The 26,882-nt window shown below is 44.5% G+C and overlaps 1 protein-coding gene across 1 annotated transcript; it reads left to right on the top strand.

The window, feature by feature from the left end:
• Positions 1 to 792: 792 nt before the first annotated feature.
• MATCAP2 (microtubule associated tyrosine carboxypeptidase 2) lies at positions 793 to 25,705 on the top strand. Its single transcript, XM_087821260.1, has 7 exons — positions 793 to 866; positions 9,730 to 10,445; positions 16,925 to 17,068; positions 18,272 to 18,404; positions 18,947 to 19,252; positions 21,626 to 21,723; positions 23,082 to 25,705. Exons 1-7 carry the CDS (start codon positions 842 to 844, stop codon positions 23,241 to 23,243), a joined length of 1,584 nt encoding a protein of 527 aa, XP_087677386.1. The 5' UTR covers positions 793 to 841; the 3' UTR covers positions 23,244 to 25,705.
• The last annotated feature ends 1,177 nt before the right edge of the window (positions 25,706 to 26,882 follow it).

The following is a 26,882-nucleotide window of genomic DNA, read 5'->3' as shown; positions in this document are numbered from 1 at the left end:
TCCTCCCGGGGGTCAGCGCCCCAGGCGCCCTCGCTGCCCCGGTCACGCCCCAGGCCCGGCTTGGACCCGGCCCGCGCTGCGCGCTCGGAAACTGGGTACATTTCCGTGATAATAAACCGAGCAGCAGTCAGCCCTACCGATGAAACAGTCATAATCAAAGTTTGAACTGCAGGATCGGGATACCACGGGGGCTACTCAAACGGTGGCCGTGTCTGGGCTCCCGCAGCTCGAGAAGGTGCTCGACCCCACGCTCTTAGCTCCCCCGCGCCTCCCGAGCTAACTAAAGGGCAGGGACGGGCCTAGAGTTCGCAGCAGGGCCTTTCACCTCACACACGCCCTCCCCGCGCTCTTGAAGCCACGGCGCCCGCCAGCCCCCCTGAGCGGCACACAGGGCCGTGCGGGAGTCAGTCAACGCGCGCGCCGCAGGAGACAGGAGCTGTCCCGGGGCGCGGGCTGCGCGGTGCACGCCGGGAGTTGTAGTCCCCCCGCCTTCTCTCGGCCCGCGGCCTGGCCCCGACGCGCGGGCGCCCCCAGCGGCGCGCAGGCTCCGTGAAGCGCAGCGCCCGCGGACGCCAAGAACGTTTCCTAGCAACGGGGGGCGGCAACGTCACAGCGCGGGGTTCCGAACGCCGCTACCCTCCGAGGGCCGCGGCGCGTCCCTTCAGTCACCTGCGCGCTGCAGGGAGCGCCGCTCGGGGCCGCGGCCGCAGGTGTCCGTCCGCCCTTACCCGCCTTATCCCGCCCCAGGTCGCCACAGCCCCCGCCCCCGCGACCTCGTCTCCGAGGCCCGGGCTGTCGCCCCCCGCGTCCGCGGCGCCCACCGCCGGGCCTCGGCCGGACGATGCTGGAGTCCATCCGCGTGACTGGTGAGTGCGGGCGGCGCTGGCCGCGGGGCCTGCGGGCCGCCCACGTCTGCCCGGCCGCCGGCGGCGGCTGTGGGGCTGGCGGGGTCCCGAGCGCCCGGAGGCCGGGGTAACGGTCGAGGCGGCTCCGCGCGGCGCTCTACGGGCGCCCCGAACCCCGCGGGCCGGGAGGTGCGGGGGGGCGGGGGGGACGAAGACGGCCCCTTGTCCTGTGGTCCACTCGCCGTCATACACAGGTCGCTGGTCCTGCGAATGTGCAGCCGCGACGCGCTGTTGGGTTCTCTCTCGTTCGCGCCCCGGGGCGTTTTCGTGTGGGACCTGATTTCCGGGGTGCTCTTCACACGCAAGCCCACGGAAAGCACACTCTCCCGTCAGTCTCCCCGCGGCCGCTCGTGTGCGTGTCCTCCCAAGGCGGGGGTCGTCCTCAGTTGGTATTTTAATAGGTCACTTTTCTGTGTCCTGTGCCCAGTGTCCAAAAGGGGTGTTCAGACCCCAGGTCAGAAAGTTGGCTTGCCTTCATTACTTTTTTAAGTAACTCTGGGTGTTAATCATTCAGAACTTGCCTTGCGTGGTCTGGAATGACCTTCTAGGCCACGCTCCGGCTCCCGCTTCTGTGTAGCCGTCCGCAGGACAGGCCCAGGGGCCCGGGTTGGAGGGAGGGCGGCCGAGGGAGCGGAGGTGCCTGACTCTGACACCGGTGTCCAGAGAAGTAAGGCCTTGAAGGCATCCTGGTACCTAGCAGGCCATTTTTCTGTGAAGTTTTTAATTGTAAAACTAAGTTCCTTTCCAAATGCTAATGGTCTCAACTTTATACTGTTTTACTTCATGTTCCGTGGTGTAAACTATGGAGCTGATTTGCTCAATCCTGACGTTGCTGGGATTTATCCCATCCCTACGTTGACAGGAAGCACAGACAGTCATAGGATCTAAGATCTAAGAGGCAACTTAAATTGACATTAGATATTTTTAAATGTGAGTTGATGTAGATGCTATTTTCATCTTAAAATACAATGAAAATGCTGAAAGTTATTTAAAAATACCATATTTTTGTCTTGGAGCAGCTCTCCCAGCCTTGGCACTATTAACATTGAGTTAGTAGATAATTCTTTGCTGTGGGGGCTGTTCTGTGCATTGTAGGACGTTTATCAGCATCCCTGGCCTCTACCCACTAGATACCAGGAGCAGCAACCCCCCTTACCCCAGCTGTGACAGCCAAAAATGTCTCCAGATGTTGTCAAGTTGAACCCTGGAGGGCGAAATCACACACACTGCCACCCTCCCCTCCGCACTTGAGAACCACTGCCTTACGTAGCTAGATTCTGTCAGTGAAGGTTATTAGACAATGATTTAGAAGTAAAGTCAATTAAAATAACTTTCCCAAAGCATAACAATCATCACAGAGAGAGAACATGAGTATGATAGTGTTAGAAACTGGATATTCTGGCCAACTATTAACAATATGAAGCGGACCTCCTATTTTTTTTTTTTTTTTAATAATATGCAGAGTTGGAAGTTTGAAGAGAGATACGTTATAAAATAGTAGACACACTCCTCTTGCCTCAACTCCCTTCCCATAATTTAATGGCAATACACTTATCAATCTAGCTCTGCATGTTTAATACCTTGAGATAATTTGGCAGTGAATTTCTATAGTTATTAAACATTCAAATAGCCATTTGAGACAATCAAGCCTCAAACTGACAGCCTCTTTAATTGGCCAGGCCGTTTTTCAAAAAAGTTTCTCTGTTTCCTTTACATAGTGCTTGACTAGTTAAAATGGTAGTCTGGAACCCTAGCCCAGCATTTCATTATGTGTCAGAAAGCCCAGTTTGGATGACCAGAAGCTTTATGAGAATTTAGCTGAAAACATGTCCCCCTTTTCCTTGTTATCCCCCCACTATTCATGTATGTCTAAGAAGCCCGTTCTTCTGGTTAGAGAAGACCTTAGTTATTTGTGGTGGGAGTATTGATGGAAATATGTGGGGTTTTTTTAAGCTCTAAAATCACTATAAATATAGAACAAACTGATTTTTATTTAAGGACTAAAGCAATTAAGTGTTTCTGAAATCACTCCTATATAATATCTTACCCACTTTTGACTGACTGGTCATGATTGACTATAATAAACACAACATCCTGGTGCAGCTGCTGACGGGAGAACCATAATAGGAAAGATACGTGTGCTGTATATGCTGCTGGAAATGAAATCAAGTCAGAAAAGGTTTCTGTGCCTTCTCATAGCTTTTTAAAGAAGATAGTTCATTATACTAAAGCCACAAAAACGTTGGTTCTAGAATGCAGAATTAATTGCTTAATGTTAAATTTACCCTGGAAATCCAAATTTAATGATTCTAAGTATTTTCCCATTTATATTATTTCATGGAGTATTTCTATAGGAGCTGAATATAGTATTGAGTATGGTAATGGTACTGATTAACACAGGCTACACTATTCTCAGCACTTAATATATACCAACTTTTTTGTTCTTTGAACCAATGCTATGACATATGTAATTTATTATCCCATTTTACAGATAAGAAAACACAGCACAAAGAAGTTCAACACCTTGGTCAAGGTCACACCTACTGATAAATAGCCAAGATTCAAATCAGCTCCATTCCCAAGCCACTAGGGTCGCATGACACTGTTGCAATGACTGTGTGCTGATTTAAGCCATGATATTCAGCATGAAGATTTCATTTAACAGCAGTGGCACATAATCTGATAGTTACTCAAGTTGGTGGTTTTTAAGTTTTTATCACAGGCAAGTCTGTAAGTTTTGGTCTGGAAAGATCATATTTTACTAAAAATTATTGTTTTCAAAATAGAAAAGAAAACATCAAGCTCATTCAATGAGTAGCAAGTCCTGTCAGAAGCCATATAAGATTAATGTGAATTTATTATTTCTTACTGCCCATATTTTGTATGTGATATAAGACATTACTGAGTCATTCGGAAAGGAAGCTCCTTTGTAACAAAGGTGAATGTTCAAAATACTGGACACCAAAGTCATCTTAAGGTCAGTGGCCTTACGGGATGAGCACATCCAGGCACATAGCTCCTGTTTGTCCAAACAGTAGTAGGCACTTGCCATTAGAACTTGTCTTTAACATCTCTCATGGTTTCTTTTTTCTATGCCATCTGGTGTGAGTTTTCTTCTCTCAGATCTTCTCATCGCTCTGCTACTGCTCTGGCTATCCTTGCGCAAGCAGGGCAGTGAGCAAAAATCAACACAGACTTCTCCATGAGGGGTCATACAATCTCAGTGTTGGGGAAGGAGCCCAACAGAGCCATTACTGCCACCTGGCAAGTGCTTTAAAGAACCTCCCAGAGGAGGCTTCCTGTCTGAACTGAAGGATGAGGAGACATTAACCCCAAGGAGGGGAGGGAGCGGAGTGGGAGGGAGTGCTGGGGTTGGAGAGGGGGAGGGGGAGGGACTTCCAGGCAAAAGGAAGCTTGAGTGGAGGATTCCAGGGACACTGTGCAGGGGGAGGCCAGAAGCAGAGAGACGGAGCACGAGTGACCGCATGTGCTGTGGTTAGGAGCTCTGTTTTCATCCCAAATGGGAAACCATGGGGAAGTTTGTTCTCTGGCATGTTCTCCGTTAGTTTAGATGGTGTTCAATGCTGTTTCTTTCACCACAACCATCATTTCTGGCATGTAGCACACACCCTGCATATTTCTAACTGTAAAACAAAAACACACAACAGTTTCTGACCCAAAACCAACAGTGTCACCTTATAAAGAATCATTGTCACTAAATAGAGTAACACTGAAGTACTCCTAGCTGGGGTGGTGGCATTTCTAGGAATCCTGAAATACAGTTGTGTTTCTCAGCTGCTGAAATTATAATAGCAGTATCTTTCCATCTCCTTTTTAACTTACAGTTGAGAAACTATAGTTGGTGCTATTGAATTTAAGATATAATTGATTATCTATTATAATGCAGACATTTGGGCAATAAATGTTTTCAATGATACTGATTTTTTGTAAACCATTTAAAAAATTAAGATGTAACTTAGTCATTAAGGTTCACAAGTCTTAAATGTGTAGCCTGCTGAATTTGTACATCTGTAACTACTACCCAGAGCAAGATGTAGAACATTTCTGGCACTTGTTCCCCTGGTACCTCCTCCTAGGGAGGTTATAACCCCTCCCTAAGTAACCACTAATCTGACTTCCAGCACCATAGGTTAGTTTTGCCTGTTTTTGAACCACACATTATGTACTCTCTTGATCTGGTTGCATTTGCTCAAGATTGTCTGTGCTGTTGCAAACCTCAGTTTGCTCTTGCATTGCACTGTGCTACTCTATTGTATGAACACACCACTGTTTAGACATCCTTTCCACTGGGCATAGAGATGGTATCATTTGAATTTTAAGTGATGATGAACTACTTGATCAAAGTGTTTATCTTACTCAGGGATTATTTTGTTTTGTTTTGCCTTTTCTTCTGTTTGTCATCAAGCAACCTATTGTTTTGTGCTGTAAAATTACCCCAGGCTCTCAGGTTTCATAAGTATTAGTGAACCATATAAAATTGCCATCTTGTGGGTCAAAATTGGTTGAATGGCATTTTCCAGTAGGCTTTGTTTCTGGTGATCTAATCTCCTTCCAGCCAGGGCCTCATAATTACTATGAAACTCACCTATTCATGACCGTGAAACACAGAGTTGACTGAGCAGTGCTCTCCTCTCCCCATTTCTCCAGATGAGGAGCATGAGGCACCCGTGGGCGATGGGCATAGTGATTAAACTCGTGTTACAGAGAAGCAATTGAAAGAGCGGGAATGGAAGCCAGCAACCCCGGTACCCTTTGCTCCCGTTCTAGATACAAAGGAAGCTTTCATTGTGTTGGTAATTTCAGTAGCTTCACCTGGTTGTGTGAACATACTGAGTATGGATTTTAATGTAATATTCCCCTTTTCTTCAGTACAAGTAATCAGGTTGGCATGAATGATTTCATTGATCAACAAACTGTTTTCATTGACACCAGGGTTCTAGTGAGGCAGGTTGCTGACGGCTAACATGCCACATTCTATAGTGACTTTAATATGGGCAAGTCTGATTTTTAGGTATCTCATTATTTTTCAGAGGGAAAATGAATTACACTACCCCCAAAGAAGCCTGCTCCTGCTTAAAAGTTTTAATTTTTCAAGAAAAAGGAGTTAGAATTGGAGGTTCTTCAATTAAATCTTCTGATTGGGTTTTTATTATGTTCTTATGCAAGTGTAAAAGTCATTTTTTCTTAAACAGTAGTATTTAAAATCACAAAAAGCTTTCAGATTCTTCACTACTTTTCATGCAACTGAAAATAAGGTTATTGTGCCTACTGCGAGAAATTAATTTATATCCTTGTGTATATTTGAAGGACCACCTGTCCACTTTTGTGAACATCATGGCATATCACCATTTGGCAGGATTGGCAGTTATTAAATAAAAACGCCACCGGCACGCCCAGTCTTTGCTCTCAGCAGATGGAGCTTAGAAAGGACAGAGGCTCAGCCTCTCAGGTAGATAATTAGCAAGTGAACTGATGCTGCACCTCCTGGGGGGACAGGTCCTGTCACACAGTCACCTCTCTCCTGCCATCTCCTCCTTTAGTGTTTTGGCAGATGGTTTTGGACTTTTAATTTAAAGTATCCTGAAGTATATAGGTTGTTCGAGATGGGACAGAATGAATTTACAGGTCACTGACACTTTATGACAAAACAGAACTGTGAGCTCCCTGATTTGGTCATAGAGCTACTGAGTCTTAGAAACCACAGAGCACTTTTACATTGAATATTCATTTTTTAAAAATCAACACAACATAAATGTAATGAGCCATCAAAATTCAGAATTCCTCAGAGTAGTTTTTTCCACTGGTTTTAACTCGAGGTATCTTTTCCCCTTGTGAAGACAGTGAGAAAGGCTGGTTACCTCCGGCGACCTACCTGGCTGGGCCTAGTGCTCACCCGACTTCTCGGTCTGTGATACCCTGTTCTTATCTCAGTTCTCTTACTCTCGCCCTTTTAATGTCCCTTTCAGTCTTCCTTTCCTTATCACCTCTTGTCTCCTAAACTCGTGGCGTCTTCTGGAGAAACTGGCCTTGTTGGTGGGCATTTGGGCTGCAGTCTGGATTCTGTGCTCCTTGGCCCATGTTTGCCCGGCCTGCCCATTTCTGACTATCAGTTGGCAGCACTTAAGTCTGAAACGCCTGAGGAACTGGTACCTACCCACCTGCGATGAGAGTTCTGTTTGTTCCATTTACTTTTGGCTGGTCTTGAGCATTTATTGAATGGCTTCTTTGTGCAGTCAACCTTCAACACAACCCTGTGCAGGCTCGCTCCTGCCTCTCACCTCTCAACTTGGGTATGCAGTAGACGCTATTTAACCCTTGCAAGTTCATGCTTTCATGTTATCTTTTAGACACCAGGATTCAAATTTCATATGTTCTGGCCTAGAAAATGTTTTGTTGTGTGTTTTTTAAAAAATATATCTTTATTGATCTCAGAGAGAGGAAAGGAGAGGGAGAGAGAGAAATAGAAACACCAATGATGAGAGAGTCATTGATCGGCTGCCTCCTGCAGGCCCCCCGCTGGGGATCGAGCCCACACCCCGGGCATGTGCCCTGACGGGGAATCGAACCCCGATCACCTGGATCCTAAGTTGATGCTCAACCACTGAGCCACGCCCGGCCGGGCTAGACAATGTTAAGTAAAGGGACTTTTATGTACCTTACGTATTTGGATTATTATCCACTTTTGACCTGGTACTGTTTCTGTACCCAAAACCCTACGACTTCCAGGTTTTAAAAGCTTATATTTAGAGCAGGGTGGCTCTACCTGGGCTCTATTTTAGGAAGAATATTTTTGTTGCAGAAGCTGTCCTGTGCATTGCAAGATGTTTAGCGTCATCTTTATCCACAAGATGCCAGTAGCACCTCTCCTAGTGACACCAGAATGTCTCCAGACATTGCCAAATGTCCCCTGGGGGGCAGAATTGCCTCTAGTTGAGAACCAATGGTTTGGGGTCTTCTCTGTTATATTTCCACTTGTGCAGTGTCTCCACATGTAAATATAGAAAGGTCCTGGAACTACTAATACCTGTTTAACTACCATGGTTGGTGAATGGCATGTTTAAGGTCATGCCATTCATTCATTCGGTCAGTGTACATTTACTGAACATCTACTGGACACCATCCTGAGCGCTAGAAAGAAAGAGAAGAACAAAACATTGTCCTGGTACCTATCTTAGTACATTGGTTATCCAAATTACCATGGCTTACTGGGGTGGCGAGTTCTGTGCCAAGGAAGAAAGGGTGCAGTGGTGTGCATGGGTCCAAGTTAATACTGAATGTCTGCATAGTTGAGTGGATGACCATACACAAGAGAATAGCATCTGTAATTAGACACGCCTGCATTCAAATGCCACTTTACTGTGTATTACTTTCTTGTCATATAACCTCGAGCCAATTACTTCACATCTCTGAGGCGTGATATAACAGGTACAGTTTCAGGTGAAACCCCAAACTCATATAAGTGTGTCAACAAATGGTGGCTGCCGTTGTTATTGTTATTTATTACTATTTATTGTAGAAAGGATCCCTGAACATCTAATCTTGAATGAGTGAATGACAGATGTATGTGGATAAACAGTCTTCAAAAACTTGAAATAAAAGAAATCATGTCTTTCTTGGTGAGCGAGGCAGGCACTCACCAAGTCAGCCAGCATTGAACTTGCCTCAGTAAGTAGGAGCCAAAGGTTGAGGGCTAGAGGCACAACGGTCCACGAGACTTGGAAAAGAGGACTGGCTGAGAATCACATGTCACATTTGCAGAAAAGGTTTAGAAGAGGCTTATGGACAGACTGGGCATATTTACAGGCCTTTAGCTGGAGTCTAGTTCAGACAAGTAGGATTCAAGGTAAACAAACACTTTGTCAGTTTAGAATTGAATCTGAAAGCCCTTAAGGGTCAACCTGAAATCTTATCTGTTTCTCCTCACTTTGCGCTCTCTTGCTTTTCACTAACCTTCTTCTTACCTTGTATTACTCAGATCTTCAAAGCCAGATTAGAAGCTGGGTGAAGGCAGGAATAATGTATTTGCACAGGGGTTTTTCAGAGCCACGTGCTTAATTAGTGGTTTCCACGTATTTGTGGAGTGAGAGTGCAAGTCAGGTCGTACAGTAGCATGTGAGCAGCAGTATGTCCAGTGGTTCTTGTCTCTCTAAACCACTTATGAGATCTAAAGACAAAATTGACCTCTCCTTAATTTGCTATTTGATATATTGGTACCTATGTAATAGTCATTGCAGTTTTTTCAGACATGGCAAGAAAAAAACCTTGATTTTCTTTCATCTTAACCTATAGCCTAGAATTAAGAAAATCAGCCAATTACTAGTGAGTGACATTACTAAAATATGCTTGAACATACACATACCATTTATTTAATCTTAAAAGTGGTTTCTGAGATCAGTAAGGCAGTGTTATCCCTCCTTTACTAGCAGCTACCTTTATGTAAACCGTCAAATTTTGGGATTATATTGGCTTTGAAGGTGCCTTGGATTTATGAAATCCACATTCTTTGGCAGAGCTGAGTATTCACATTATTTATGTGTATTATTTCACATCTATATTAAACTTTGATCGTCTAAATGGTTTGAAGCTGTGGACTTTTATAGATAATTCAGCAATAGAAGTGACCATGGTTAGCATGACCAAAGTTTAGTAATATATACCTTTAATAGTTAAAGTGTCTTTTCTAAAGATGGTTGCAAAATTATAAATTTTAAAGAACCTTCAGAATACTCCTCATATAATAAGCAATTCGCCTCATATGGTATCTTTGTTGTTTCTTTTGTTTTGATTTTGTTCATTAACACAGAAAAGCTTCACTGGCCTGAGCAAGAACTGGCTAAGAAGTCTATCCTGAATGCAGAAGAGTCACTGGTCACTGTCCGCAAAAGGAGTGTCCCACAGTTACCTCCCGGAATACTGAAGGACATTTTCACCACTGGGACCAGTAGTTACAATGTCCTCCTGCAGAGCAAAGAGGAGAAAAGGCATCATGCACAAAAGCGGTCTTCCTCCACCCACTCCAAAAGATGTAGGAAACCCAGCAAATCTTCTAGCTCTTCTCGTAGCAAAGACCTTCGCAAGACGAGAGCCCCCAGGCCTGTGCTGAGCAGTGATACCTGGTCCTGCCTAGACAGGCAGCCTGCTGTTCTCGTCACTAGTTCAGTGTCAAACCCTGTGACATTTACGCATGGTATCTCTGTTACAGGGAACAGCCTAGCACTGCCACCTAAACCCCACAGCAAGGTCAAGCGGCACCACTTCACTCTCCCCAAGCCGAAGCCGCAGCCACAGCCACAGCCACAGCCACAGCCACAGCTGTCTAGAAGTTTTGAAAAAGGAGATGACTCTTCGGGAAGGAAATTTTGTATACTGACTGCTATAAAGCCCACCAACCTGGAGAAGGAGAAGCTGAGATTCTTCAAGTCCGACTACACCTACAACCCTCAGTTTGAGTACGCTAACCCTTCTCTGCCAAGTGTGCTAGCCAAGCACTGCAACGTGTCTGGCCGATTCCTTAAGCAGGTAAAATGCTACTGCAGTGGTGCTATTTCATATCTATGTAACTAAAACAATTATTCACAGTCTTGTAAAAAGAAAACAAGACTTTAAAAATACTCCAACTGTTTGCATGTTATAGTTAACTCCCACCCAGGACACAGATACACGTGACAAGAAATTCCCAGGTAAGTGGCACAGCCCTTATGTAAACTACTTCGTACGCATCAACCTCCAAAAAGACACTATTTTGTAGACTCTGTGGCAGGAAGACACTTGATTAGGAAGAAAGTTTCAGATTCTGGGTCCAGGCTCTCCTGTGGGAGTTAGACCTGTGGCCAGTTAGTGAGCCCACAGACCAGTGCAGCCTGCACTGTTCTACTTGGTTCTGGATGCCTCAGAAAGAGCACTTGGTCTCTCCAGTTCTCCTTGTATTACATTCCCAGCGTGCTCAGGCCCCCACAAACATGGGGATCCAGGCTGGATGCTTGCCCAGGAACTTGTTAGTGCTTGACTCACATAGTTCATCATCATCAAAGCAATATTTAGGCACTTATTTAAAGAAGAAAATAATGGAAGTTTGAAAGGTATCTTCAAGGTTAGCAGATCACATGTGAGTGACATGAGCAGCAATTTCCTGATTGCTCCATTTAGACACCAAGCATGTAGTTCTGTGCTGTGTGTGTCAGGGCTTAATACACTTCACAGTCTATGTTAAGGGTTGAGGAGAAATCAGCTGGTGTTTACCTTCAGGGCACAGTGCTGAGATCACAGGCAGACCTCATTTGGTTAAATTAACCTGTACAGGCTGTTATGACACACCAGGCTCAGCGTGGCTTTGTCGGGGCTGCACATTGTTGCTGGGCCACACTGCACAGTTCCACCTGCCTCTGCTGTGTGCCCTGTGTCAGCATTTCTGCTGCATATGGCTCTTTGGACTTGTGACCAGCAGGTTCTGTGTTATTATAAGTGACCTGGAATCTGGCCAGTCATTTAAGCCATTATGTAAAGCTTATTTTAAGATTAAAAGAACTTTAATGTTGCCATTTATTTTCCTTTGCTAGAAGAAACCTTTTCTATTGCATCTCTATTTTTTTAATGGGCGACCACTTTTTATTTAAATGTGCTGAGATTGTGCCAAACATTAGTTTTAAAAGTCAGCTATTGTTTGTATTCCTACTTTGGCAATCATTTTGTGATTTTTTTTTTGGGGGGGTGGAAATTGCAATGATTGAATAGAGATTTCACTTATTTAAAATGTATGATAATTATTGAACAGCTGTTTGTTTTTTCCCTCCTTAGTGCTGAGAGAAATGGCTGAGATTTACTCACCAACACTTTTTAATTTGGAGTCTACCCCAACCCCTGCCAGTTGGGAGAGATTTCTCAGCATTAAATCAAAGTGAATGCTCTCTCATTTCTCTGGGAGGCAACAAGGAAGCCTCAGCATTCCCACAGGCTGAGAATCGACACTATTTGACCTGTGGCTCTACCATTTGTATTTTAACCCAATTCCAGTGTTACCCTCTTCTGAAGACTACATTTTTCAAGATAACTGTTATTTGCAAATATACTTCATTTTTTATTACACATATTAATGGAAGGAAACACTTCTATGGATTAGCTCAGATGGAAAAGTTATTCCCAGCCCCCTCCCTAGAACAGTTGTCATCAGGACAGCCACCTTGCTCTCCTGTGGTGACAGTGCCACATGGGCCCTAAGTGTTCACTCACTAGGGTCAGTAGTAAGTAGCAAACGTGGTAATAGAAGTAAACAAGGTTATAGAAAGAGCCAGTGACAGTGACAAGAAAGGAGGTTATGGAAGAAAGTGATGTTTAAAATCAAACATCTAAATGGAAATAAACCACTGAACTGAGTTATAAAGAAGAAAGCTTTTGAACCTTTGATTTGGTGCCAGGCATCTCGCATAATAACCTCTGGGGGAGATGCAGTTAGGAAAGATGAGGGACTGAGTATTGCAGAATGTTGGTGTGAATGAAGACAGATGCTACAGATGTGGTTGCCAAAAGATTGATATCTCAAAACACAATAAAATATTTTAATGAAATATTAAAGAGTCATAATTGTATGGAACATAAACATATTGTCTTAGCAATCATAACACTTTAAGAGTGACACATTCTTATAAAAAGTTGTGTCCATGAGCAAAACTGTTTGCCTTTTAAATATGATTCTGGGAAAACAGTGTCTTGCTTTTAGAGTTTACAGTGTAAGTGGAATGCGTCATTCATTGTATTAAAACACATGCATCACAAATTCATAAAATTAAGTATTCTAAAGCAAGACAAGTGTTCCTTTTCCGTTTTTGATAGAAACACTTAATTGGAAATCAGACGCTTTCCTTGATAGCAGGATGTCTTGACATAAAATTTCTTTAAGGCGAATTTCAGTTGTACTGGCGTTGATGGCATTTTACTTGGTAGATCTCAAGTTGTCCCGACACTAAAGAGCAGGACAAAGTAAGCCTTCTTTAAATGATACCTCTCCCTAGGTGACACGGTGTTCTGTTTAGCAAATCAAACCTTTCACACATACCCTAAAGATACAAGATTTTTCAAAAGATTATTTTGAGTTTAGTACATTCCAAAGTAACTTTGTGCATTAGATTGGAGAAGTCGGGTCATTTCTAAACCTAACTAGCAAGGAAGATTTTCTTACAGTCAGAGGTGGAAACAGCCCACCAGATTGTCCTTGGAAGAAGGCATGACTTTGATGACTCCTTGAAAGGACACTTTGTTGATTTGCCTTTGAAAACTGGCCTGAGTGCATTCTCAGGTTCTTATCTTCCTACAAAACAGCTTGAGTATCTGCTTCACTGCTTGCTGTGGTGAATGCAGACTCTGCAGCACTAGGCTGTTTGTAACTATCTCATCCTGGTAGCAGTTACTTCTCGTGTTCCACTCACCACTGTATACATCCAGGCCACCCAACCCTGAGGACACAAACCTGCAGAAGGTAGGAGGGGTGGGGGAGGAGCTGCAGGTGACACCTTTCTGTGTCCCACTGTGTTGTTTCCTTGTTCCTTCATTGAAGGCAGACTTGGTATCTCAGAGCTATCTACTTCTTAGGTTCTGCTTATGTAGGATATGATTTCCTGAAATGTTTTTGTTCTTATTATAATCTGGCCATAGTCTGCAGTCTGTTTTATAGAAAAATGAATTATTGGCAGAAGTATTTTTGCTTCCATCTCCCCTGCTCTGCACACTGTTGTGTCTTTCTAAGGTACAGATCTGATCATTCCCTTCCTGAGAAACTTCAGGATAATTCAGGATAAAGCCCCAAATCCTCAGCATGGCCCACAGGCCTTTCATCTTCCATGGTCTGGCTCATGCTCACGTTTCCACAGTCACCTCTGTACCCCCACAGCATCTTGCGCAAATGCCCTGTCACAGCATTTATCAGACTGTCACCATCCTTAGGTGTCTTTTCTGTCTTCACCACTAGACTGACCTCTTTGATAAAGTGTATTTTATTTATTTCAGCTATTCCCAGAATCGTGCACAGTTTCTGGCAGTAAAGAAATGAGTCTCCTGGTGCCTGTCCAGTTCGGGAAATCTGTACTTCACTTTCTTTCCTTTGTATAAGCTTTTGACAATGTTATTCCTTTTTGCCTGGAATGCCCTCTATTTCCTCAAGTCCCTCATTTCTGTCTACCTTTCCTGTGATCTCACAACACCTTAGTTTGACCTCTGTAAGAGTATCGCTAAATAATGCTGGTTTATACGTCCTCTCTGCCAGTGTAATAGTTGGACAGGGACTCAGAGTCTGAAATATAAAAATGAACAAAAGTAACAGTGATTGGCACAAAGAAGGTGACCGTAAAGAGGAATGAATGAAAGAAATGAATGGTCCTTATTGATGGGATTCTGGAATTTAGTGAAGCACTCTATGAGCGGTGGGTTCAGGTCTGTGGCCCAAGGCCCTGTTCAGCCTGCATATGTGATTGTTTAGGGTCAGCGCAGAGTTTTATTAAACCGTTGGAATATAAAGATGCTCCTCCGTTGCCTCTCCCAGATGTCTCCCGCTCACCAGCCTTACACAGTTACTGCCTGCAGCTGAAAGTCTGGGTGGGTGACCACAGCTCGAGTGTCCCACCAGTTTGTGGCTATGGTACCTTATATGGAGGCCAAATGATCTCATTGAGTAATCCAGAATTTTATATACCTGATGTGCTGCCAAGAAGCAATCGCCATCATTGAAAAATGTTTTCAGTAGTTGGAATTTTGGTTTTCATCCTGAGAAGTTTGAAGTACCAAAATTATGTATGTTTGTGTGTGTACCTCATACTCACCAAAGTGAGCATTTTCAAAGTGTTCTGAGAAATACCACATGAGAAAAAGGGCCACATAAGTTGGAAAACAAAATGTTAGAACACTCACCCCCAAGATCCACCACACACAGTATCATCATAACATCTCGGAACAGCCTTGTTTAACTTTAATCCAGTATTTTCCAAACACATTTGGCCATGGAACCCTTTTAAAAATGATACCTATCTAACGAACTTAATAAACTGATGAACAGAATAGATTCAATGACATGGAAGCATAGATGAGACTGATGAATGTCAGAAGGATGGAGGAGGGCGGGTGGGTGGACGGGGAGAGAGTAACCAAAGAATTTATGTGCATATATACACAACCCAAGGACATGGACAATGGTGGGGAGAGGGACTGGGAGGGGGAAGGAATGGGGTGGAACAGGTCATTGGGGAGAAAAAGGGACATCTGTAATATTTTAAACAATAAAATTTTAAAAATTTAAAAATAAAAAAAATAAAAATGATACCTAGTCAACCACTTTTCCATAAGAAATAGTTTTGAAAACACTGGCCTAAAGAAAAGGACTGTGTGACCCCCTAGGGTGATTCAGTATTGGGGTGGGGGGAGTTGTAGACGGTAGAGTTTACTAAAGGGAGGAATAAAGGGAGGGTTGGGATTGGGTGGAGGTCAAACCAGTCACCTTAAATTCTAAAATTAAAACCCAGCCTTTAATTCTGTTAAAACTTGGTGTGGTTCAGAGTTAATGGGAAATAGATTATAAGATGTATTCATGGTCCCTCCCTCCCTCCCTCCCTCTCTGTCTCCCTTCCCTCTTCCCCCTCCTCCTCTTCTGTCTAATTTTGCCCTCACAGCAATGCTGTGGGGTAAGTAGGGCAAAGATTTTCATCTCCATTTTGTCAGTGAAGAAACTCAACCTGAGGAAGGTAAAGTGACAAGCCTAGGACCTCACAGTCAGTGAACTCGGGCACTCGGAAACCAGGTCTGCTGGCTGCCTGCCTCCCCTGCCTCCTATCGCGTTGGTGTCCCTGCTGCATATAGTTTTCACTGAGTGAAAACAGCAGCTGCGAAGGGAGATAGTTTTTAGCACATGACTGTTGGAGTGGCTCGTGACTGATGGTCACATTTCCAGATTGCTGACCGGTGGCCAGAACCAGCAGGTAAACCGGAAGCAGATCTGTCAGCAGAATGTTGAGAGGTTTCAGGAAGCTTTTTATCTAAGACAAAGCTGAGCAGCTTATGTAGAGACTTCCCGTTTCCTGGTTAGTGGTTTAAACGTGCCTGTGCTGTTTGATTACTGTTCCTTTTAAAATGACAGCTTAATAAGATAAAAGTACTGTGCTGTACAGTTCACCCACCTAAAGTGTACAGCCGGTGATTTTCACGTTTAGAATTACGCAGCCATCACCACTATCCAATTCGAGGACATTTAATCACCCCTCCAAAGGAAACTCTATACCCATTAAAAATGATTCAGCGTTTCCCACCAACCTCCCAGCCCGAGGCCACCACCAGTCTACTCTCTTTTTCTGTGGACTTGCCTATTCTGGGAATTTCAGATAAATGAAGTCATTCACTACGTGGTCCTTTGTAACAAGCTGCTTTTACTTAATGTAATGCTGTCAAGATTCACCCATGTCGTAGCATGTCAGTACTTTTTATTGTTGAATAATATTCCATGTATGTATATATTTTATGTATTCATTCATCAGTTGATAGATGTTTGGGTTGTTTCTACTTTTTTGGCTATTATAAATAATGCTGCTATGAACATGTGTGTAAAGATTTTTGTGTGGACAGATGTGTTCAGTTATGTTGGGTGTACACCTAGTAGTGGGGTCACATGTAGTTGGTCATGTGGTAGATCATGTAGTAGTGTGGATCCCATGTAGTTGGTCATGTGGTAGATTGTGTAGTAGTGGGTCACATGTAGTTGGTCATGTGGTGGTACATTGTGTAGTAGTGGACCATATGTGTTAAAGAGAAGTAAACACAAAGTAGTATTTGTAACTGCACAGGTGTCTGTAAAAATTTGTGAAAGTGAGTGAAAGCTGTTAAAGTTTAGAAAGATGTGGTGCCTCAGTTGCATTTTCATTTGGAATCAGTAAACCCAGAAACAGGTCACGATAAATAAGAATATGACTGGATTACTCATCTTGAAGTAATAGGAGGCTATTCGCTTCCCTTCTCTCTCTCTTTCACAGTCCATCCATATTATGGAACTGACTTTGCAGAAATACGGAAGTTATGAGAAGTTTGAGCAGACCACGGGTGGGAGCCTGCTCTCGAAGCCTCGGATCTGGAGCCATGTCAGGAAGTACATGCTGAAAGAAGGCTGCCTGGGGGAGGTAGGAGTCCTGAGTGAGCTGAGCCGGCCGTGGGCAGTTAACCTGCTCAGTGCCCTGTGGTGTTGGCTACAGGCTTTGCTCTTCCAACCCTATTTAATTCTGTAAATTAGTCACACAGATTTCTGACGAAATAGCTAAGTCCAATTTCTTGTTGCATTGAATTGTGTTCAGTTTGGTGGTTTTTTTTTTAATATGTCTTTATTGATTTCAGAGAGAGGAAGGAGGGAGAGAGATAGAAACATCAGTGATGAGAGACTCATTGATCGGCTGCCTCTTGCATGCCCTCAACTGGGGATCAAGCCCACAACCCAGGCATGTGCCCTGACCAGGAATCGAACCACAATCTCCTGGATCCTAGATCGCTGTTCAACCACTGAGCCATGCCCGGCCGGGCTAGTTTCTTTTCTTACTACCATTTCTTTTTTGGGAGGGCAGGGGCAAAACAAGTTTAATCCCATCATTTAAGAAAGCTCTCAGGATCACTCAAAATTTAAGTAATGGTGATAAACAGAACAACACAGTAACCTAACTTACTGCTTCCCTCTGTCTTCTGCATGTAGACGGTGCATAAAATGCATGCACATCCTGTTTGGGTTATTAAATACTTGTCTCTAACCTCCTGACCAACCTTCATATATACCCTGCTGTGTGATGCTGGGCAAGGACCCTGTCAGCCTCTCTTCTTTGCCAGCTGGCTCCCTCTTAGGTTCAGTCAGTAGGGGGCACTAGAGGGAGACTTGGAAGGCTGCCCTGTGACCAGAGGATTACCACCATTTCTGTACTTGGATCGCGTGAGTGGTTTTATGAACATGGTTAATGAAGAGATTGCCCAGTGGCCTCTCATTAGAAGCCAGTTCCTGGCATTCAGTGTTGAAAAGGCATTGGCCGCGTGGTGAGCAGGCCACCTTCCCTGCACCGTTTAGCCGGGGGGCCGTGTGAGCACAGCGAGGCAGGGCTCAGTCCTGTGTCCTCCCGGCGGAGCCGCCTGCTTCCCTGTCAGTCCAGTGAAGGTCCGGGCGTTCCCCTGGGCTCAGAATTGGACGGACAAAAGGGACTGGCCCTGCAAGTCATCCTCTTGGTTCTGGGAGATATGGGTGGTGCAAACAAAAGAGAAAGGTGTTCGTTTATGAGGCCATTGTTTCCCTCATCTTCACATTTTGTAAAAACACATAAAATATATATGTTGTTCCTGTTGCTCCTCAGATTGTAGTCCACCTCACCGAGGACCTGCTTTCCCGAGCCTCCATGACGGTAGTGAATGGATGTCCGACGCTGACCATCAATGTTTCCACTGCACGAGAGCACTGGCTGGAGGGAATGCTGAGGCACGAGATAGGTGGGGCAGCCCTTCTCCACTGTCCATCTGTGGTATCGGAAATGAGCTCCACAGAGATGTTGTTTTATTGTGAGGTTTTCTTAGTTGTATTTGGCAAAAAGTAATGGAATTGTAGGTTTCACTTGAACTAAAGCTACAGTGATGAATGTCTCATTTCAAGTTAGATTTTTAGGAACTGCATAGCTCCATTAAGCTAAAGTCATTTACCCACCCCCCCACCCCACCTGAGTTTCAGTTTCTTGACCTTAAACTGAAGAAATTGAATTCCATGATTTCTGAGATTCTTCTCAGTTTCAAGTCTATGATTCTTTCCTTTACAAAAACAAACTGCTGTAAAAGTTACACCTCTTCTAATGAGACACGTGAGTCTTTGGAAGACCATGTGCTCCCTCCAACCGAAGGCTTCAGGATCGGGTCGTCTGCTTTGCTTTGATTCGTAGGTGCACAGCAATGTGGTTCTAGAGCTGCTGGTGGAATCTTTTTTGAGTAAGAATGAAGACAACACTGGCGTTTCTTGTTTTCATGTGCCTCTTTTCTCGCAGGCACACATTATTTCCGAGGCATTAACAACCTCCAGCAGCCATGGAACAGTTGGACTGGCCGCAAGAAGCACGAGCTGAAGCCAAACAATCCCACGGAGGAAGGGCTGGCAAGCATTCACAGTGTCCTGTTCAGAAAGGACCCCTTTTTGTGGAGGGCTGCCCTCCTCTACTACACCGTCTATCAAGCCAGCCAGATGTCCTTCTGCGAACTCTTCAGAGAGATTGGGAAGTTTGTCAAGGACCCCAACACGAGGTGGGATTACTGTGTGCGCGCCAAGAGGGGCTGGACCGACACGTCCCAGCCAGGTGGGTGTCCCGTGACCATAGGTTCTCTGACTTTGGGGAGTTGTTTGTTGAGTTTGGTTAAATCCTGATTCACCAAGCAGAGCACTCATCTGTGAAAAATTAAACCTTTGTTCATTGAAGTCAGTCTTGGTTTTCCCAAACCACATTTCATTAGCACTCATTTTTCCTATCATTTTGAAGAATTTCAAACCGACAGAAATAGAGAAATAATGATAGAAATGAGCACTCACATATCCTCCCTCTAGAGTCACCAGCTGTTAACAGTTTGTCATTTTTGTTTCTCTCTCTCTAGCTTTAAAAACACTTTTTTGAGATATAATCCACATGACTTATAATGCGCCCAATTAAGATGCACAGTTCAGTGGTTTTCAGAATATTCACAGTCGTGCAGCCACCACTAATTTCTAACTCCAGAGCGTCTTCATCACCCCAAAAAGAAATTTCTACCTAGTAGCCATTACCCATCCCCTCTCCCCAGCACTACATAACTGTTCATCTGCTTTTATAGGTTTGCCTATTTGGGACATTTCATATGAATGGAATCAGATAAAATATCAGTCATTCTTTGTGACTGGCTTCTCTCAGCATAATATTTCAAAGGTTCATCCACATTGTAGCATTTGTCAGTATTAGTATATTTTATTGCATGGATTTGACAGTTTTATTTCTCCATTTACCGGTTTTTGGAAATTTGGGTGGTTTCCACGTTTTGGCTATTATGAATACTGCTGCTATGAACATTTGTGTACACGTTTATGTTTTTAATTCTCTTAGATAAATGCCTAGAAGTGGAATTGCTGGGTCAAATGGTAACTGTGTAACCTTTCAAGGAGCTGCCAGACTTGTTTTCCTAAGAGACTGCACCCTGTACATCCCCTAGCAGTGTGGGAGGGTTCCAGTTCCTCCACATCCTCGAACTCATTTCCTTTTGGTTTTACAGCCATCCTGGCAGCGTGAGGTGGAATCTCATATGGCTTTGACTTGCATTTCCTTGATGATGGATAACGCTGAGAGTCTTTTCATGTACTTACTGGCCATTTGTATATCTTCTTTGGATAACACTTCCCATATTTTGCTCATTTTAAAATTGGGTTGTCTTTTTATTACAGAGTTAGAGTTCTTTGAATAATATTCTAGGTATGAATCTCTTGTCAGACGATTTACAAATGTTTTCTCCCATGTCTGTGGGTTGTCTTCACTTTTTGATGACATGCCCTGTGACTTTTTAAAGTAAATTGTACACGTGACACTTCATTCCTATAGCATTTTAAAGCCCTCCAGACACCTCCCCATTTACCTGTAAATACTTCAGTTTGCATCTCTAACCGATAAAGACAACTTGTTTTTCACAGTCCCCATGCTGTTAGCATATCTAACAAAATCCACAATTTCATAATATAGGACTCTCCATATGGTAGGATTTTTAGTCCATTTAGTAGAGCAAATCTTTAAAAAGGTGTACACAAGTTATGTCATGATGGAGAAGGGTCTTCTCTGTATATGGAGCTCCCTTTTTTAAGGAGGCTCAGATCTCACGGGCTGTTTCTACCCCTCATGTCTCCGTCCACATTTTTTTCTATTAACAAACCTCCATATTCTTTAAAATCCAGTCCTAATTCTTGTTTTCATAGGGGAAACACCTAGAATTATTTTTAATGGGGTAAAAGGGTAGTAGTTTTTGAAAAACTTTCTGAAATCCTAGCTTCCCTGCCCACCATGAGACCTGACTGCTCTACAGCTCTCCTCCCCCAGCCTCCCCACCCGGGTGCCTTCACTGCATCATGGGAGCTAAGGTTGCAGTCAGATGGTGGGGTGGGGGTGAGAGTGGGATAATTATTTATAGGAGTCATACAATTTAATGTATCATTGTTGTTGTTTTTTAATATACATTTTTATTGATTTCAGAGAGAGGAAGGGAGAGGGAGAGATAGAAACATCAATGATGAGAGTCATTGATTGGCTGCCTCCTGCATGCCCCACACTGGGGATCGAACCTGCAGCTTGGGCATGTGCCCTGACTGGGGATCAAACCTCGATCTTCTGGATCATAGGTCAGTACTCAACCACTGAGCCATGCTGGCCAGGCCCAGTGTTTCTTTATAATTAGGAAGAAATGCTATTTTAATTATGGGAAGTGGGGATCTGGGGAGAAGGAATTCTTAAAAGGAAGCTACTGGTCTCCGTATTATCCTGGTACCTCTGAAGACCTTACATTTGGTAGACGAAGGTACAGTAGTTACATAAAAGTAAACATGGCAAATTAGAAACTCCTGATACAGGACTGATTCCTACAGTGAAGAGAGTGGGTTAGTACCCGGTTACTTAGTGATGCTTTCTAACATCAGGTAGTGAGCATGCTTGTGCTTCCTGCAGGGTGTTTCAGTAAAGACCAGGTGTACCTGGATGGCATCCTGCAGCTCCTGCGGCACCGGAAGACCATCGACTTTCCCCTGCTGACCGCCCTGGGGAAGGTGAGTGACACAGCAGTGTCCCCAGCACATCACACCAGGCAGCATCTCCTACAGCTCAGGGTTTTTTTTCTTTTTTATGTTTTTTTTAAATTGATTTTTAGAAAGGAAGGACGGGAGAGGGATATAGAGATAGAAATATCGATGAGAGAGAGACATCAATCGCTGCCTCCTGCATGCCCCCCACTGGGAATCAAGCCAGCAACCCAGGCTGGAAATCGAACCAGTGACCTGTTGGTTCCTGGATTGACACTCAACCACTGAGCCACACCGGCCAGATGCCAGCTCAATTTTATGATGACATCAGGCTCAGATTCAAACTGCCTTTGTACTCTGTAGATATAATACTTCTTCCCTTAACACGTCAGCATGTATTAAACCACACCAACCACAAGGCTTTTTTCACTGTACAGTACTTAGTTGTGTAAGTACTCAAAAAGTCATTTTAATAATAATAACTTAAAAAAACAATAAAATACAGATATAATATGAATATGATTTCTTCAAGTCTTCCTCCTGAACCAGGAAGAATATTGATCAGAAAACAGTAGTATTTAAAGTCAGCCATATTTTAGAATTTAAAGTTGCAAAGATAATTTATAGAATTTAAAGGTCTCACCCCTAAACTTAATATAAATACCTGTGAAAGTTGGGATTTTACACAAGCAAATGAAAGAGAGGAAATTTTAAAAAATAGAACACCAAACAAATCATTATATTTCTCAAATGAAATAGGAGCCCAGTATAATTTATAATTGAGCTGATTTTTCTGTGGTGTTTATATTTGAGCTGTTTTCTTGATTCTTTTACTTAGGAGATTTGTTTAGGTTTAGGGTCTCTGGCATGTATAGTAAGCTTAGTTGTGTAATATTTAAACTGAGTAGATGTAAAAAATCAAATATTGACTTTTGATCTTTTTAAAAAAGATGGTCATAGTATGAGGGACCAGATAAGTACATTCTTATCTAACACAGTAAAGAAAGAGAAGCCCTGGCTGGGTAGCTCAGTTGGATAGAGCGTCGTCCTGATGCACCAGGGTTGCAGGTTCGATTCGCAGTCAGGGCACATGCAGGAAGCAACCAGTGATGCATGAATAAGTGAACAACGGTCCATCTCTCTCCCTCCCCTCCTCCTCCCTCCTTCTCTTTCTCCCTCCCCTCCTTCCCCTCTCTCTCTAAAATGAATAAAAATTTTAAAAATTAAATTAAAAAAAAGAAAATGAAGACACTGATTTTTGCTGTTTTTTAGGTATTAAAGTAAATTGAAAAGTAGTGCACACACTAAAAGCTTCACTTAATACCCAGGGAAGAAACTGCTCTTCCAAATTTGCGTTTAGAGTTGACTCAGCTTCCTTTCCCCAGGTCTCCTATGAAGACGTGGCCCGTTTGAAAGGCCTGGCAGTCACTGAGAACACGAGGGTCCCTCACTTCCTGCAGGACCAGGAGCGGTACATGGAGCACTTGGAGAGGATCATGGAAGTGAACGAGCTGACCGACAGGGAGCTGAGGGACCTTATATGCTGACCAGCATCCTTGCAGACATGGCGAGACTGCGCCCTTGTATATACCTTTTGGTGCCCTTAGCATCAGCAGATTTATAAAGGAAGGACTGTTTACATGCGCTTTCCGCAGACTGGTCTCAGTATGCAGCTGAATGTTTAGATTAAGGACAAACCTTAAACTGTTTCCCAAAAATGTTTCTACAGGCTGCAGGGAAAGTTACCTGTTTTCATCTGACTCTCAGCAGAGTCAGATGAAAATCCTGTGATGAGTGTTTTTGAAGAATCTTGGTCAGATTGAGCGATAGACTTCTGCCTGAGCACCAGGACTGGCTTCAGCTGGAGGCTGCGTCCCAGTGCTGCTCAGACTCCAAGGTTGTGTTTTATTCCACAAGTGTGGTAATTAGCTCTGAAAAATTAGTTTTGTTATGTCCCCAAAACTAGCTAGATCTCAGATTTCCTGTTTCTCTTACATGTTAAGTAATGTTAAGGGGGAGACGATTTGAAAAGCTTTCATTAGTTATTTTACACATTATTATTTCACCCTGCCAGTGTATAGGAGCTAAATTAGAGAATTCTTACTTTGTCCAGTTATCCCTTCACTAAACTGTTTTCATTTCCTGAAACAAACTGAACCCCTTCAAAATTTTAACCAAGTTTTAGGGTCTTTCCCTCTCTGTTCCTTTATATAAATGGTAAGTACCAGTTCCAGAGAGGTTTATCTACATAAATTAAAATAGTCCGGGAAAACAAAAGCTATTCACCTTTTCAGTAAATGGAGCAACAAACGGGATAGACAGACTGATCTACTTCCTGTAGCAGCCGGATGCTGACGGGGCAGCATCTACAGGAAACCTGCCCTGCTCTGAAAGTTGGTGTTCCTGGGCACTGCCATCTGATGAGCTGGCCTTGTGAGATCGGCTCGGTGTACTTTATTGAAATCTTTGACTTCGTCAACCCAACAGTGACAGTTTAAATTTCTAAAATGAGAGTTCTGATTTGCTACATTTCTCCTGCCAAAAGCTTACCCACCTGGCTTTATAGTTTGTCAATTTTGATATATACTTATATTTACATACTTGCGATCAAATGGTTCCTCAAACAACTTACTTTAATGATCAGAAAGAATACAGCTGTAGACACCCCATTTAAAACTGCTACTGTAATAGAAATAAAATTAAAGAATAACGACCTTCCCTCCCCATAAAAACCCACATAAAATTACCACTGTAATTTCCACCCACAGCTACCTGAGAGTTACCTCAATTCCGGCTTCACTATGGTGCTAACGCTAGGTGTGTGCGGTCATGCTGGGAGGTGACTGCAGATCTTTCGCAGGCTGGGTATGTGGTTTTCTCATTCGTGCGCCCAGAAGGGCTTCCTTGAAGGAGACGGGTGTACTCTAGCGGAAGCCTGGCAGCTCCTGCAGAGCCCTGCATCCAGCCTCACCCCACTTCGCAGTCATGGGCCAGGCCCTTGGGAGCATGGGAGGCGCCCACCCTGTGCCTGTGCCTGTGCCATAGGCCTGGGGGTGGCTGCACGTCTCCGGGTGGCTGGGCACAGTGCTCGCACTTCTCAGACTCTGCAGAACCCACTGCCCCCTCGCGCATTGTTCCCTCGGAGATCATCCAGGCTCAGCTCTGCGTCCTGTTTCTGCCTTCATCTTCAAACTTGTCAGAGGGGACTGCAAACAGCGTCTCATTGGCTGGGACCAGGCTCGGACGGAAGGGCAGCATCTGTGTCCTGTGGCTTAAGCTCAACTGCTCGGGAGCTCAGCCCCAGCGGCAGGAACACTGCTCTTCCACGCGTGGCTCAGATACAAGCGAAACCACAGCAGCCTCCGCTTCCTGCTGGTGCATGATGGGCAGTGACCAGGCCCAAGGTTAAAATGGACAGACTCTCTCTCCCTTTACCTGGTTTGGGGAAGAAAACCTTTCTCACCTGAGTGCCAGGTATAAAAACAAAAACATGGGCACCATCCGGACAGAGAATGTCGATTTTCTTAAGACACTTTAAAAGTCAGCAATGAACCAAAAACAGTTTCAGATTAGTAGAAAAGCTAAGCTTTAAAAGTTGGGATTGAAGATTTAACTAAGGTTATTCTCTGTCCTGAAATAGCATTATACTGTCAGTTTTATTCCTAAATAGAAGTTTTAATACATAGGAAATTATAGCAGCAGTACTCGGGAATAATTGAAGATCACATTAATTTTAATAATAATTTGCCCTACACTATTGACACTTAGGATTTCATCCATTTTGTCTCCTGAAATTTAACACATAGTATCACATACAAATTCCGATGAACTATTTGGTTTTCACACAAGACAGGATTCAAAGTAAAATGGTTGACAAAATTCCATAGTCTTCATTTCTCTATATTTTCACCTTTGTAAAAGTGTTTCAAGTTTGTACGGTTGGTTTTGTAAAACTTTGACATTTTGTGTCTCGATATAATAGAAATAAACAGCACTGAGGTTCTTTCACGGAGCGTGTGGATATATGTGTGTGCAAACGTCTGTTCTTTGAAAACCTAATATACTTTCATGGCGGTATTTCTGGGTTTCTGGGTGGGAATTATTGAGAGGACCGGCAGTCACAGGATTACATCGGCGACACCCCACCCTTCCCCTGGCCTGTTCAGCTTGTGCCCGGGGAGGGAGCGAGCGCCCCTCTGTCGTAATTCACTACCCTGCTCTCCGAGTAGATTTTCACGCAGAACCTACTGAGCGGGACCTGTGCTGAGCGCCAGAGGGCCTCTGATGATGCCAAGAGCTGTCCTCGGTCCTGTGAGGGGCCGGACCAGGTTACAGCACAGCCAGTCCCGGACCTAAAAAGTGCTACCAAGGGAACGTAAACTCGCCCACGGGCCTGCTCGTGTGTTTGAGGCTCAGACAGAAGGATGACATGCTCTGTGGGAGTGGTCACAGCGGTTACTACCACTGGGCGAGGCTTATGCTTCCAACCCCAGCGGCTTTACCCCAAAGGGCAGGGGTAGGGCGCGCACAGCTCCCAGGGCCAGGGGCAGGGGCAGGGCGCACACAGCTCCCAGGGGCAGGGGCAGGGGCCGGGGCAGGGGCAGGGCGCACACAGCTCCCAGGGGCAGGGCCAGGGGCAGGGGCAGGGCGCACACAGCTCCCAGGGCCAGGGGCAGGGGCAGGGCGCGCACACAGCTGCTCTGGTCCACAGAGGCCTGGGGGAGATCCCTGGAGGCCCCCAGCGGGGGGACGCTCAGTGGGGCCAACGCGCCATCCTAAGGCCTTGGGCCTTGGACTCGGGCCTTCACCGCGCTTGCGGGGCCTCGCCAGCCGCTAGGGCTCCCCCATTCCTGACGGCAGCAGCTAAAGGAATTCATGTCTGGGACCTAACCCGGAATAGGAGCGCCACCAGCCAGCCGCGGGGGCGCTGTAAGATGAGGGGAACTTTGAGTACGCCGCGGAAAGGCCACCTCCAGAGGAAGGAAGAGGGCAGCCGCCTGCGAGTCAAGGAGACACGTGCCTGGAAGGATCCCTCCCAAGCCCACCGGAGAAGCTAAACCTGCTGACACCTGACCTGGAACCCCGAGCCTTCAGAACCGAAAGGGACTGCAGCCGGGGAAAGGGGAGAAGCAAAGAAAGTGCAGAAAGCCGACCAACGGGAAGGGACCGCTGAACACCCATCCCTT

Source organism: Miniopterus natalensis, chromosome 10 (genome assembly GCF_054644295.1).
Source record: "Miniopterus natalensis isolate mMinNat1 chromosome 10, mMinNat1.hap1, whole genome shotgun sequence".
Lineage (NCBI taxonomy): Eukaryota > Metazoa > Chordata > Mammalia > Chiroptera > Miniopteridae > Miniopterus > Miniopterus natalensis.
Note: the sequence above shows the minus strand (reverse complement) of the source record. Positions and strands in the feature narration are given on the sequence as shown.